Source organism: Aythya ferina (assembly GCF_964211825.1).
Source record: "Aythya ferina genome assembly, chromosome: 2".
NCBI lineage: Eukaryota > Metazoa > Chordata > Aves > Anseriformes > Anatidae > Aythya > Aythya ferina.
Genome location: NC_140297.1, coordinates 48,358,734 through 48,374,162, shown reverse-complemented (window position 1 = coordinate 48,374,162; position 15,429 = coordinate 48,358,734). Strand labels below are relative to the sequence as shown.

General features: G+C 34.0%; 1 protein-coding gene across 4 annotated transcripts in view; it reads left to right on the top strand.

Annotated features, from left to right (window-relative positions):
- The window catches only part of ATP9B (ATPase phospholipid transporting 9B (putative)), a 164,771-nt gene that overhangs the window by 116,120 nt on the left and 33,222 nt on the right, over nt 1–15,429 (top strand). For all 4 annotated transcript variants that reach the window (XM_084508982.1, XM_084508980.1, XM_084508979.1 and 1 more), the window contains 2 exons: nt 5,691–5,833; nt 14,509–14,621. In XM_084508982.1, the coding sequence (XP_084365108.1) occupies nt 5,691–5,833; nt 14,509–14,621 (256 nt within the window). The remainder of the gene's footprint in view (nt 1–5,690; nt 5,834–14,508; nt 14,622–15,429) is intronic.

Genomic DNA, 15,429 nt, shown 5'->3' with positions numbered 1-15,429 from the left:
AGCTTGCAGCTGCTTTTTTTCCAGATTTGCAAGAGGAACATTTAAAGAAAATCCTTCAAGCTGTGTTAGTCTGGTTTTACTGGGGTGTAGGGAAAATACTGTCAGGAGGTCTTGTATCGGAATTCATTAATAGCTAAACCAAACCCTGTCTCATGCAAACATGAAAAAGGCAGTTTTGCTCAGTGTATTGCTCTGTATTCCAAGTGTGCAGAGTACTCAAACCTGTGCAAGATTGTGGTGTTTAAAAGCAGCAATAGGCTACTTTTAATCTTGTTTGTACTGTCCATGTATAAAGTATTGATGTGAGAGTATCTGTATATGTGGTCTCACATATACAGACGTAGCATACAGACATATTATCTATGATGCAAAATTTCTTCTGTGGAAGTGCTAAAGAGCTTCTCATAAAGTAGTTTAAGCAATCCTTATAAATGTGTGTAAGCTTCTGTATCATGTCATGATATATAATGCCATCTGTTTAAGAGACTGAAAAACACTGTATGAAACGGGTATTTTACAAACTGATTTTGAGTTCTTTATGCAACAGGAGCTATGGTTTTTGTCCCTTATATTAAGGGCAAGACAGCCTGTTCAGTGTGGTGCTGTACTGATGCCTAAATTAGCTCGTGTGTTGTGCATTTCTTAGAATGGTTGATATTCATCCTACATCTAGAACACACACCATCGGTTTAAAAAAAAAAAAAAAAAGTTACTTTTTAACAGATCTATTATAGTAGATCTTTTTCCTTTTTAACATTGCAACATGCCCTATCTACTCATAGTTCCTATATGATTTTAATCTCATAATCTCATTTTAATCTCATTGCAGTAAGTAATAACACATTTGTCTGAAATACACTAAAAATATTCACTTTTTAAAATTATTATTGACATATGAGATGACAATATTGTTGTGAGGCTTTTTGTAGGAATTTTGTAGATAATTTTCTTAAATCATTTTTCAGATACCTTCCCAAGACTTTTAAGTTCTACCTGTGTTACAATATCTAATTACCTGTATATATGTTGCATGTTGCCCTTTAAAAATTTTATGTGCAGCAGTCACTGTAGTAATGTGGGGTTGCTGCACATTTGTTCCCACACATTAAAAAACAAATGTGTGGAATCGAGTCCTTTTTCAAAATTACATACATTGTCTGGATTTTATGTAAAGTGCTGTGTACATTCTTTGATTTTCTTTTATATGGTAACATTACAGGCAGAATTTAGAAAGAAAATAAAAAGTAGGCCAAGAGTCCTAGTGAGACCATTTATGAAGCAAGCAAGAACACAGATCTAACTCTTCTTGAAAGTATCAGCAGAGAAAACTAAAAAAAAAAAAAAATTTTCTCAAAAAAAAGGAGGGGGAGGGTATCATTTGGAGGAATTACAGGAATTGCAAATGGGTTGGGTTTTACTTAAATTTTGATAAGAGTATTGCATTTAAAAGCAGTAACTTCTGTTTGTTTTATTTGTGTAGTGCAAATTAATACAAGCAACAGAAATTGTCAGGCTCCAAAAATAATTTTCTGTGAAGATTTAACTTCCCATGAATGCTAAAATTAAAAACAGTTTTGTTTGGTTCTTGACCAATGCTTTCTATTTAGAAATGATTCTATATCTTTTTAACTTGTAAATAACATGTATGTGTGTATGTTTTATAGCTGTTTCAAGTAGGTAGGACATGGGAAGGTTAGAAGTATGGGGGATTGGGTGCTGGTTTGGACACCGGTGCAACACAAGTATGATCTTTAGTATTTCACTTAGAAGGAAATACTGGGAATAAAGACTACATCTTAATTGCTTTATTTTAAAAATTGGATAACACTATGAGTGTATAGAGTCTCAGCAGGACTTTCTCTTTTACTACAAAGCTTATGCTTATATATGGAACTTCTGAGGAAAGTCTTACTTGCCTGCCAGAGTTCAAATAAAACTATCATACATTTCTGATTCAAACTCACCCATGAGTTTTATTAGGCATGGTATCAATTTCTTCACAAAATTCTTTGCTAACTAACTTAATTAGATCTTGATTGCTTTTCACTGAATCATTAAAAACAGAATGTTTCTGGAGTTTCTAAATATATTTTCCTGAAACTTGCTCAATGAAGGTCTTTGCTTATTGGCAAATTTGTCTATTTTGAATAAAACGCAAAATCAGAAATTTTCACAAGAGGACCTAATGTAGTTACCATTTAGGAAAAAAACAAATTTAGAATTCTTGTAAATATGAATTTATTTGCCCTAAACCAGTACTGATGTTTTTGAGGGAATAAAAGCAAAAGTATTTGTTTTTAACCTGTGGTAAAAAGCAGTGTAGATTCTGAAATGTTGTGCTTATTGATTTGTTCCCAGGCTGAATTACAGAGGAATGTTGTCCTGGCTTATAGCAGAATAAATCCCTGAGTTGGATGAAAGTCGCCTTAGGTTTGCCTACTAGGGTAACTAGTGCTGAGGATGAGAGACAAGAAAGTTCACACTAAATATATCTATTCTATGCAACAGCCTTTAAGTACCTATATTAACTTACTGTTTAGAGATTACACTTTATTTAGCTTTGTACAAATCAGTGTTACTAATGCAAAATTTATATCAGTGTTACCTTTATTAGTTGTGCTACATATGATGCTATTTTATGAATTTTCCTTAACCGATGTGTCTGGAGTCTTTAAAATTGGATGAAATTGAGAAGTCATTAAGTAACTGATAGATTTAAAATATTTTTGTTTGCATCATGAGGTTCTTTAAAGTCCAGAAAGGGCTTATGAGAAATGATTGCTAATATTACCAAGCACAGAAAACAGCTAGGTGTTGAATAAGATTGGTTTCTCCTTTTTTTAATGTATAAAAGTAATTGGACATTTCCGTCAAGTATTTCTATCCGTTCTTGTGAAGCTCTATTGGAGAGATTTCTAGTTTTGAAAGCAAACTGAATGTTAATGGGACTCCATTATTTTTTCCATGTTTCACTAGTGTTCTTGATGTGCTAGGTGACAACTACAATGATTTCAAAGGGAAAAAAGTTGTACTAAGACAACGGACACAAAATGAAGGAAGTCAGAGCAAGATACAGCATACAAATTTTAGAATCAATACTAAGAATGCATCTATATTCCTCATTTTTGTGTTCCTTTTATTCTTGTTTCTCATGCTAGATAGCTACCTTGGGTTGTACTAGTCACTTTGGAGACGTTATTTCTCTGGAGGGCAGTGGGGCCAGCTTTCTGTTAGGTCTTTGCAGTGTAGAGGGTATACACTCTGTTCCACTTAGGAGTACATGCTGGAAAGCTAGGTTAATTCCTAAAATACTTCCAGGCTTTGAATTATAGATTTTTCCTCATTGCTTATCAAGAGGTGTCTGTCTTTTTTTTTTTTCTCCTTATCTTTCAATTACGTGTGACAGATTGTAATTAAATGAATATAGAGCACATTCAGAACATCAAAACCTGCTAACACATGCTTATAAAAGATGCAAGTGAATATATGAACAGCACTTAAGCTTTGAGAGATCTCTCTGATTTGATCTTTCCTAAGTACAGTTTTCCATATCTGGATGACCTGTACTTCTCCCCTGGTATGAGCAGCCATGTGGATTTCCTTTGTGCACGTTGTGCCTGAGGTTGCAACTCTTAAATAGAGCTTTCCTCACAGAATACATATCTTGGTAGCCCAGGCAAAAATAAGAAAAATAAAATTATAGTCCAAATACATCTTTGACAGCAGCTCTTATCTTTCAATTAAAATAAGTTATAGCAAATGTCTAGCCATTCTTAGCATGCTCATTTCCCTTCTTGAGCTAGAGATCACACTTTGTACTTGACTAAGTAAGAGGTTCTCATCCTTAAGAGGAGTAAATCTTTTGTCATTCCTTTTGTTACCTGTTACATATTTCAGTGTGAAGTCTGTTGCAATGGTTCTTATTTCTATCTTTCTGCATGTTGACAAACATACATAAACAAATGCTGGTAGCATACTACCAGTTCTGTATTGACGAAGGCAACGTAAAACTGTATTTAACCACTGTGAGGCAAGTGGCTTCCAGTATTTTCATACTGTAATGTTTTCAATTAAAAAAACTCTGATTAAGTTCCCTTTCTGTTTTCTATCTTGATTTTTAAATATTTGTGTGATTGAAGAGAGCTGAAGTTAGGTATGCTATTCCAAAAGTAATTGGGATACCTCACCAGATAGAGGGATAGTTTTTTGACATTGCTGATTTTAATGGAAAAATAAAATTTAATTCAAGAATACAGCACCATCTTCAATGGTCAAGGGTGTTGTATCAAAAAGGCTTGTTTCTCTTTAGACTACAACATGTACAAATTTAAGAAGGAGAGAGGTTTGAATAAACTGGATTTTTTCAAAGTGCAGAAATTTCAGATGATCCCACAAGTCTAGTTAAATGCATCTCGTCCTTATAGGAGGAGATGTTACCACCACTATTACCTCAGGTAATTTACAATCACTTTGTCACTGTGATTGCAGGGGGGCAGACAAAAATTGTGGCTGTGGTTTTGGTTATACTGTAAAGCAGTACTTTAGGATTGCTAAGAAAAAAAAAAGTATTTTGATCTCGGTATATCCTTGGACAGTTTAAGTCATGTTATTGTAAACCTGTTATTAATCCTGGGACTCTGGCCAGGGCAAATTAGCTACAAATCATTTACATTACTACCGTCCTAGCTGTCTTTTCTGTATTTCTGGTAGAGCAGAGTCAACAGAAATGAACATGTGCATATTCCTCAGTCGCTATTCCTCTGACATGGTAACTAGGAGTATGGTGAATAGCTAAAGGGAAGGAAGTGTTAGAACTAGTTTTGAGCTAGAACATTCAATTTTGGGCAGAAGCAATGTGATTTAAGTTATCTCTGACCAGCATCAGTGAAGGCTTCTTTTTTATTATGACTTAGGAATATAAGGAATAAGAGCAATTAATTCTTGCATGATATGGTCATGGAAGTATTAACATATATGCAGACACAGGGTGAATTGGAAAAAATAAATTTATTGTGATCCTGTACTTCTGTAAATAGTAAAACTTTCTGCAAAGAAAAATTTCTAGTATAGAGCCTACCCAAAGGCTACTTTTTACTGCTGGCAGTAACAGCTCTGGCCTACATGCTATCACAGAATTTCACTGTTTGGACACGATTCTTACTTTTCACTTGATTTCTGTAACTATATTTTGGCAAGGACCTTGACAAGGAAAAATAGTTATTTAAAAATGGAGACCTGAAGAATCGTCAACACTGTTTACAATGATATCTCTATTTTCACATCATAAAGAAAAACTATGGTTGGTTGGTTTTGCTTTTTTAACAGATTGAAACTGTGACTTGAATCTTAACTTGTTGATGAAGTGTATAATACTGTCAATGTGTGTAAGTGTAGCAATATAAATATATTAAGAGTCTCCAAAAGAGTTGCAGTCTCTCATGTAGGAGACATGGTATTGCATTTGTTTGTATTGTAGTAGTTCCTAAAAGTCTGGGATAGAGCCTGAGTTTCTAATGTGTTATGTACTCTACAAACAGTTAACAAAAAATGTTCCAAAATGTCTGTTGTATGTAGTTTTAAGATTATTTTTTTTTTCTGGTATCCTAAAAACAGCTTTGAGTTTTGCTTTTATGGTTATAACTTTCACTGCCTAATGTTCACACTGATTATGGTATACATTTCCTTTGCAGTTTACGTGTGAACTTGGACATGGGTAAGGCAGCCTATGGGTGGATGATTATGAAAGATGACAATATTCCTGGAACAGTTGTTCGAACTAGCACCATACCAGAAGAGCTGGGAAGATTAGTTTATTTGCTAACGGATAAAACAGGTATATCGGGTTACAATTCCAAAATGTGATGACTTATAAAATGTGTAAACTTCATTCTATATTTTAATATGTTAACGTTAAAGTAGACTTATACTACTGATCTTTATTTTTTCATTCTATTTTTTCAACAAAATATTAAGCGTGTGCTTGAGGGATTTGTTGCAGTAATGCCAATGGGATTAGCTAGGCTGGTTCTTACACAAGAAAGTGAGTATTTATTAATAATCAGGTATAATCTGGTGGAAACACTCCTGATGCAGTAACAGGATATTTGATGGCATTAGTGAGTACCACACGTCTCTTACTCTGAAAAAACTCTGGATTAGCGCTTAAGATGCACTTTATTCTTCTGCATCTTATTTCTATTGCAATATTGTATGATCGTAACAGTTAAGAACAGCCTTCAAGAGAAAAAGTCATCTCCTAAACAAGTCATAAGATCACATTTTAAAATGATATCTGTTATTCCCATGAAATTAGATGCTGTTTATTTTACAAAGACCAGTTCTAGAGCTGCCGTATGGTTTCATCTTTGCAACTGTAATATGTTATGGTACGTGACCTGGTATATTGGAAAACCTGGTCCCTGCTAGGATCAGAAGACAGGTAACTGTGAAGAAGTGATAGCTTGCTCTATTCTGCTGTCTACCATTATGGCTGAAGCTTGTGACAGTCTTACCATGCTCTTAAGTCTTAGAAGTATTGAGGGATTCTTAGAATTTATTTCAGAAAACATCATAATAAATAACAAGTTCTTTAGCAAATGCAGTGTTTTTTCTCCTTTCTTGGTTCTTTCTGAGATTCAATAATTCAGTTCTGGCAGACATTCTGTTTTTTTAAGAAGCTGAGTTAGACTAAGTTCTGAAATGAGAAAGCTGTTTTTCAAACAGCTGAAGGAATGTTTTAGTGGTTTTAAGTAAAATCTACTTCAAAATGGTGAGATGGTTTGGAGGTGGTTTCCACTCTGTTATGCAGTTCAGAAAGTGTAATACCCAGTTCACAGTTTTTTGCTTGAAATAGGTCCACATTCCCTCCTGTGCTGAACACTTCCAGTAAGGCCTATTTTGAAATGAAACATGTCTTTCATATATTGTCATATTTTGAAAATGTATTTCTTCTTATTCTATAGGTACATATGTAAACTTAAATGCTGCTGAATGCTGTTCTTCTATTTCATAAAAGAAAAAGACAACTGCCATCTTTCTTAGCATATAGAAAAGTATTCCTAATTATAGTGTGGTAATTTTTCAAAGCAAATGAGCAATTCCTTTAACAAGTTTTATTTCAGTTATCTAATGATTTGCATTGTGTTTGAAACTGCTTATTGATTTTAATTGCACCTTTCATTGTGATAATTTATGTAACTTCAAGAGTGCTGTCTCATCATAAGCTTGAAATATGCAATTTGCAGCATATGTTTGGAAAAAGGAAAGTACGTTCAAAAATAATAAATTTTCAGAACAGTGCAGTAGAGTTCATTTGCCCAAAGCATTACTTTGTAAACAAAGACAATGTATACTAAAACTTTTCTGATAAATACTCCAGTTACCGTACCAAACTAGAAATTTGGTGCACTTTTATCATTGTCTCCTTACAGTTACAGACTGCACTGAAAATTTTGAGAAGTTAAAAATAAAATGCTAATAATTTATTCAGCCAGCTTTACAATCCTGAAATTATATTATACAATGCAAGAATTATATTCTGATCCTGTCTGGTGACCAGTTTATAACATAAAGCACAAGAATCACTGTGCTGTGTTCTTTTCCTCAAGCTATGTACTTACTACCCAGTTTAAAATAATAATAACAATAAGCTTCAGATCTACTTGTAGAAAAATAACTGATAAAGTTAACCTAATGCAACAGTAATTAAAAATAACTTTCTTAAAAATATTTTTTTTTTCTAATAGCATTAAATGTAGTGGTACTGTGTTTTTTTAAAGTGAAAATAGTTACATTTATAAAATTTTGAAAGAAAACACTTAATAGACTTGTGAGAAACAGCCTTGTTTTCTTCTTTTTCTTTTTTTTGTTGTTGTTGTTTTTTTTCAAAGCTGCATCATGCCACTTGCAATCACAGTAGTTCTGTTTAATTTTAAGAAGCACTTGTGTTCTGGCCTTTCAGAGTGCATACTTGAATGGGGCTAAATAGACATGTAAAAAGGCTTTAGCAGCAAATGTGTTTACATACAGTCTGGAAGATTGCTAGCATTCACCCTTAAAGGATTTTCAGAGCATTGAAGTCTATTGACTTGATATAAAAATGAATGTAAAAGCAGTATTCTAGGGCAGTAGTTTTGCACTAACAGGCAGCCTATGTGCTCTTACTTAAGTGTTAGTGGAAGGTTGAGGTGACTGAGAATAAGCCAGGGGTCTAGCAGAGTTGACAAGCTTCAGAAAACTGGCCGTGGCCTTCCAGACCATGCTTTTCTTCAGACCATCATACAAAGCTTTGCTCAATTTTCTTAGTTTTAAATGTCCTGTAACTTCTAAACTTTTTACATCACCAGGCAAACTTGCAGCCAATGTGCAATACCTGATATACCTGAGTATATCAGTAGCTGCTTCCAGTTTCCTTCCTTGATGAATATATTTGGTCTTATTCTGCATTTTATCATAAATGTAAAGCATCCTTTTAGGTAATGAACAGGTTCTGTACAGTTAATCCAAGATTGCTATTGCATGATTATGAGAGCTGGTTTCAGTACTTTCATGCTTGAACTTCCAGCTATAATCTTACAAACTAGTTGATTCTGTTCTTCTTAAGCCCACTTAAGGCTTGGCTGTTCAGAGGAGAAAGAGAGACAGTTTTGTAGTTGTCTCTCCAAGTAGGTGCTATTAAAAAGTGGAACTAAAAGGCTTATCTTCTTAAGTGTAAACAAGCAAATCTTTTCTCAATATTGAAAATAAAAATACAGAGAACAGTCTGCAAAAATCTTATACTGTGGTCCAAGCTTCGCTGGAAATGATTGAGAATTAGCTGTTGAGTCTAAGGAGCATTGCCTTACTAACATAATTGCAAGGTAGTTCTTTGTATGATTGTAAATTGGGTTTGTGCTTCATCAATAAGCTTTTTGACAAGAAGCGTCCATCACAGTGGCTCTCTCATTTGCCACAGTAGAATAGAAAATGAAGTATCCCAATAATTGCATTATAGTTTCCTTATTGTGGGACAAGAAAGCAATGTGGTATAATTAGGTTTGATTGGAGTGCATGTTTCCGGTAAGATCTGAAATTAATGATGTTGCTATAGTGACACATCTGCGGCCACCAGTGCGTGAAACATAAAGTAATTCATTCGACAAGAGAAGACATCTGTTAACTGCAAGGATGCAGAGCATATTGACACTGACCAGAAATACTAGACGTTATGTGATAAATGAACAAATGATGCTGAAACAGGAGGACAGATAATTTGTACTTAATCTGCTGGGAGAACTTTAATCTTCTCACTGGTTGCATTTGACAATGCCATTGTTTAAAGAACAATGCTGCAGAGAACTCATAAATTTTAAAACTTAACTCAGGGTGCAGCCTATTAAAGCAATACATTAATTCCTTTGTTAGGGAGTTTTTATCTTCATGTAGAACAAAGCCATTACTAAAAACACCCACTAAAACAACAGGTTTTTTAGGACTCACATTTTAATTATAGCATCCATTACCCAAAATGCCATGTTGTTTGGACTTGAATCACGTATAAGTTTGACAGAAAGGCGTCATCTGTTATGGGGCGGGGGGCAGCTATAAGGGGGAGCTATTTCCAGTTGTTTCCAAGGGCAGCTGGGCATGGTATCTAACCCTCTCCAGAGCATAAAAAGATTTTAATCCCGAAAGAATAAAATAAAGATATTTGGCAATATTTTTTTGAATATTTTTGTTGCTTGGGATGTGGGATGGCAAGCCTTATGCCATTCACGACAACTTCCAGCATTTTCAGCTATAACAAATGTGTACAGACTTCCAAACATAGTTATTTACTAATGCATACACTTGTATTTGAGTTCTGTAATTAACATTTTAGCGGGTGTTTGGACCAAATGAGATACTTAACAAATATAATAGTTGAACAGATGCATAGAGCAATGTGATTCTTGATTTTCTGGGAAAGTCTTGTTAGAGGTTGGTATATGTAGGCATTTTCATTAAATGTGCCTAATGTAAAGGACTATTAGAATAGTGAATTTCACTAATTATTTCTGAAAATTTATCTTTTAAGGTATTCTTAAAGACTATTGAGTCTTTTTCTGTTTAACATAAGCTACCATAGACTAATTAAAAATAAAAAAAAATAAATAAATGCTGGTGAAATAATCTCTCCTCACTTCACTTTGATGCAAACATATTTACACAGTTAACTTTATCTGTTCTCTGTCTCCATGGTATTAGTACCACTGGGATTGCAGCTGAGTAGAGCCACACTAGAACAGAAAGCTTTTTGTCATAAGATACTATGGGAAGCTTCAAGACATGCATTCAAGATAGATCAGTCAAAGGAATCCTTACTTTGTGGCTTCAGTTGGACACCCATCTACTGAAAATCCACAGTATATCCGATGAATATGAATGTTGCTGTGAAAGGCTGATACAAGAAGGAAATAGCTACTGCTATTCTTGACTATATCAGCGATACGAGTACTGTTACCTTCAGCCATGCAAAGATAAGCAAATCTCAGCTCTTTTTCACCTTCATTCCTAGCAGGTTGTAGGTTATCCTGGGGTTTGGTTTGAGGTTTTATTGTGGTTATGTTTATGGCTTTTGTTCCTAAGTGGAGCAGTTGAGTGAGCAGACATATATATGTGTTTACCATGAGCTTTTAAATTTTCCTTTTGTAATCTTACCAGGTTGTATTTGTTCCAAAGTTAAGAGAAAGTATATCTGCCACGAGATTGTTGCCTACAGTTTCATTATTAAGAGCGTTGAGCTGGATTTCCCTTAAAGTTTCAATAGAACTGTTCAGTTTTGCCCTGACTTTTTATCTAAGTACATAGCTCAATCAAAGAATTCATACTTCCTTATAGATTATTCACCTTCTCAATTTTTGATAAAGTTACTAATTCTTGCGTTGTATGTATTTTCTTGCTCTTTTGTTTTGGCATTTTTAGATTGCTGGTATTAGTCCCAGTTACCATATAGTAATGTAGGATCAGATAGATCTGCATCTGCTTCTCAAAACAAAAACAAGAACAACAACAACAAAAAAAAAACACTCTGCAGCTCTGTTGTGAATCACATCTGTTGCCATCCAGGGAATGATGCCTTCAGGACTTTTTCCTTAGAAATTAATTTCGTCTTTGCCTGCTTTACTCTGTGTTTAATGACACAGTTTTAGACCAAAACCAACAAAACCAACAACAACAAAAAACACTCTTAATACTTTATACTTTAGTATATTCACTAAAGAATATACTAAATTTTTTTTCAGCCATTGTCTACTAACTTTTTGTCAGGATATTTTCCTCATGTGGTAACTAACAGTATAGCAGAGCAACGAATATGTGATGTTAGTTGGAGATCATACATTGACTGCCATAATTTCTGATTTTTTTTTCTAAAGTAGTTTTATTTATCCGCTAACTTCATATTAGCAATGTCTTAAAAGTGTGGAATTGATATGTAAGTGTTTAAAAAGCATTATCAAAAGTAGAAAGGTCTCATACCGTTCTTCAGTACTTTTATCACTTTGAGCAGACTAGAAAAATGGCTGTTTTGGGGTTCCTTTTCATTCCTAAATTAAGCTATATAAAAAAATTCCTTCTCTCCATGTTTGAAAGGCTTGCATTTTGGTGGATAAAGTAAAGGATGCATTGTTTTGTCAAGGTGTATTAGGTTTCTTCTAGAAGACTACAATTTAAGAATTGCTTCTTAAGTTGTAACATGATTAATTGGCGTTATGAAGTATTTGGACCAAGTTATTGGGGATGTCTTCATCCTTTTTGGATGAATTCTTCATTAGAAGAATGTAAAAGTAAATTCTTAGTTTTCACATACAGGAAAACTTTTAACTTCCATTTGGATGACTGGAAAATGTGTATTTTGTTTTATTTTTGTAGAAATTTGGGGTAATTATGCATCTATAAATGCAACTACCCATGTTTCTCTCACAGTGCTTCAGATGTATTGTGTCTGTTGTTGAAAGCCTAATGCTAGTCTAAAAAAACAAGAGCAAAAATTAATTGTTTCTTTGGGGTTTTGTTTTCATTCTTTTTTATTAGAATTTTCAGTAGCGAGTACAGATATTTTTGCAGCTTGCTTTCTTATGCCATAGATGTTTCCTACTACTGTAGCTGATAAAATGGAAGGATGTTGATTCTATAAGTAATGCATAAGATCTGAGTATTAATTTGTGATTGCTGGAATGTTTAACCTTGTCTTTATAAATAGTTTTCCCTTGCTCATTTTTCCTGAACCTCCTTTCATGGATTCTAGCAAGATAGGAAAATCCATACTTTTGTACTCTGAAGCTTTTCTTCTCTGCTTGCTGAGATGGGAGGCAAGAAGGAATGACACTAATTTTCCATCTATCTACCTTTCCCTCAACTACACATGATTTGGACTTGGACGGATTTAGTAATGTCAGAAGAAATAATCTTTTCATATAATAATCGTAGAGCCAATTTTATTTTTTCTCTGTTTTCCCAAGCAGCAATTACTGAACTAGTGAGAAACAGATTTGACAGTTGCCTGCTGTCTCAAATTTTGAGTGGCATTTAGTTCCCCAACTCCTAGGGAGCATTTATTTTAATTCAAAAATTGGCAAAGCTATGGGCAGTGAGAAAGATGTTAGCATGCCTGGAAAGTAACAAACGTTATGCAGATTTATTTGGAAATTTCTTGCAATAAACAATATTGAACAAAGTACTTCGTATTTTTGTTGTGTTGGATTTTTTGTTTGTTTTCTTTTCTTTTTAAATGGAGATTTTAATTTCTCATGATTGCAAGTGGAAACTTGCCTGTTTCTCATCTGCAAAATGTAGATTGTTGTATGTTTTTTTTTCTCCTAGCCCACAATTACAGTCATAAATGTAATCAAATTTAACAAACAATATTTGAATAAAAGTAAAGCGTATAAAGGCAAAACAAAAAATCATCATGATGACCATAAAAACAAACTCTTCTTATCCATTGTATGAAAGTAGTCTGTCTCCCTAATTGCGGAGATCAAGAACTTTATCTTCATGGGCTGTTTTCCAGCCTTGGGAATATTCTACTTCTCATATGTATTTTTAATAATGTTATGCATTTTGTGAAGAAATTATGTATTTCATATATTTGTTTTAAATATTTTTCTAAATTCAAATGGTATGACTGGTAAAAAATCCTGAAGGAAAAGTGAATGGAAAGTGTCAGTTTTTAATCACAGAGAGGGAAAAGGGGATGTGTTTGTAATGATCATCTAATGCTTCTATAGTAATACAACAAGACATGGTCTGATAACTGTGGTTTGATGGTACAACAATTGACATGAAGTGTCACCATACAGATCTTACCAGAATGTAGGAGTGTTAGACATATCAGATATAACTGAGGAAGACGTGACTTTTACACCTTAATGAATCTTCCAAAATTACTAATAGTTCTAGCCCGATTAGATGCATAAGCTGGATGCTGTCCAAAAATTTCTGTTTTCCACACAATGGAGAGAAGTAACCTACTCTCTTCCTGTGGCTTGTGTCTTTAAGCATACTGGGATGAAGATATGAAATAGTTTATTCTGCAGTTCTTATTCATGGATAATTATAATATCCTTTGCATTAAAATTATTGTAAAATCTTCAAGAATGGCACTTTTAGTATCATGTTGTGTTTATTATCATCAGGATATTGTCACGTTTATGATTTTTGATAACCCAAGACTATATGGTTAAATATAGTATAAGTTTCATAGTAAATTATTTCCCCTTTGTCTGAGCAATTATATAAATAGTTTTTGAGGAAGGGCCATTATCAGGATAATCTTTTGTGAGTTTACCATGGGAAGCTAGGTGACCTCTTTTTGCCTGATGTGCTTCATCTTGGAAACCTGAACCTTCCACCTTTCTATTTAGAGTTTTTCCAAACCCAGGGATGTGAACAGTTGGCAGAGATGGATGCAAAGTGTCAGTCTGTGACTGACACCCTGTAGTTTCTCACAAATGCAAAGTGTGTTCTGAAAACACTGATTGGATTCATTCTGCCTTATTCCAGTTGGAGGCTAAATCTGTCAAATTTGGAAGTGACATTCATTCTTATTGTCTTATTCTAGCTAACATTGAATGTGCCTGCTTGCTAGCATGTCTGCTTTTGTACATGAGGTGCTAGATTCCTATATGGTTTTCTATTTTCCTTTAGCATTTATGATGCATGGTGCAAACTGTTGCATTGATGTTTGAGAATCAGTTTCATCCATATACTACATTTTCTGTGTTTTATACTAAGGGAAATGATTTTGTGTCTTTCTAGTTTGTATGTTTAGTTGTGTTGGCAGAATCAGGCTGAAGGTGGAACCAGTGATTTCTTCCAGTATGACTAACTCTGATCTTTCTGCACAAACATTACTTTAATTAACTAAACTGATGCTAACTTATGATTCATTCCTTCTTTCTAAAAGAAAGACTGGGGCTGAGGGGTGAAGTGTTGTGGCCTTGTCATGGTATTTTTTTTGCTGCTTTGTAATGCACTTCTTCATTACAGGAACGCTTACACAGAATGAGATGATATTTAAGCGTCTCCACCTAGGTACTGTGTCCTATGGAACAGACACGATGGATGAAATTCAGAGTCATATTATAAACTCTTATTCACAGGTATCTCGTTTATAAATTATTTACCTTTAATATGGAGATATTTTTTAAGCGCTGAAGCATTGTTGTTGATCATGTCTAGAAATTTGAGGTGTTATGAAAATTCTTCCATTTGTAGATCTCTCTTAACTGATAGGATGAAAGGGGAAAGTGAGACAGCATGTTGTTCTCTCCTGATTTTAAAGTTCCTCATAACACCCACTTTACAGACTTTACTTTTCTATTCCCCACTATCAGGAATCTGTGTTAACTTGTCTGTACAATGCAGTTTGTCTTTTGCCAAATCATCTCAGAGTAAGCTATTCAGTGTTGAGACTGCAAATTACGGGTAAATGACCAGAACACAACAAACAGTAATTACATCTTTGAAGATATATTCATCAGCAATAAACATTGAAAACCACATTAATTGGCATAACCAAAAAAAAAAAAAAAAAAAAAAAAAAAGTTGGCAAAATGAAGACATATATAAAAAGATATTTTAAAATAAATACTGTTTTAGAGAAATTTAAGATTGAAAATGGCATAAACCAGGGGAAAAAATGAAAACTCTCTAACTCTCCTCTGGTTGAGAATGAAGTGTTTGGTCTTCCTGTGATATATGAATACTTGGTCTAGGAAGAGCATTATGACTCCTTGTCTGTCTGTGGGTAAGTTGTGGAGTGGAGGAGGATCAAATTCTGCAAACACTTTGTATTTCCCATGTATGTAAAGTATCTGGGTTCCTTCTGCAGGCCTTTTTAAGGACCTGATTCCATTCTGGGATTAGGAAGTTTTTTTTTTTTATTTTTATTTCTATTATTTGAAACAA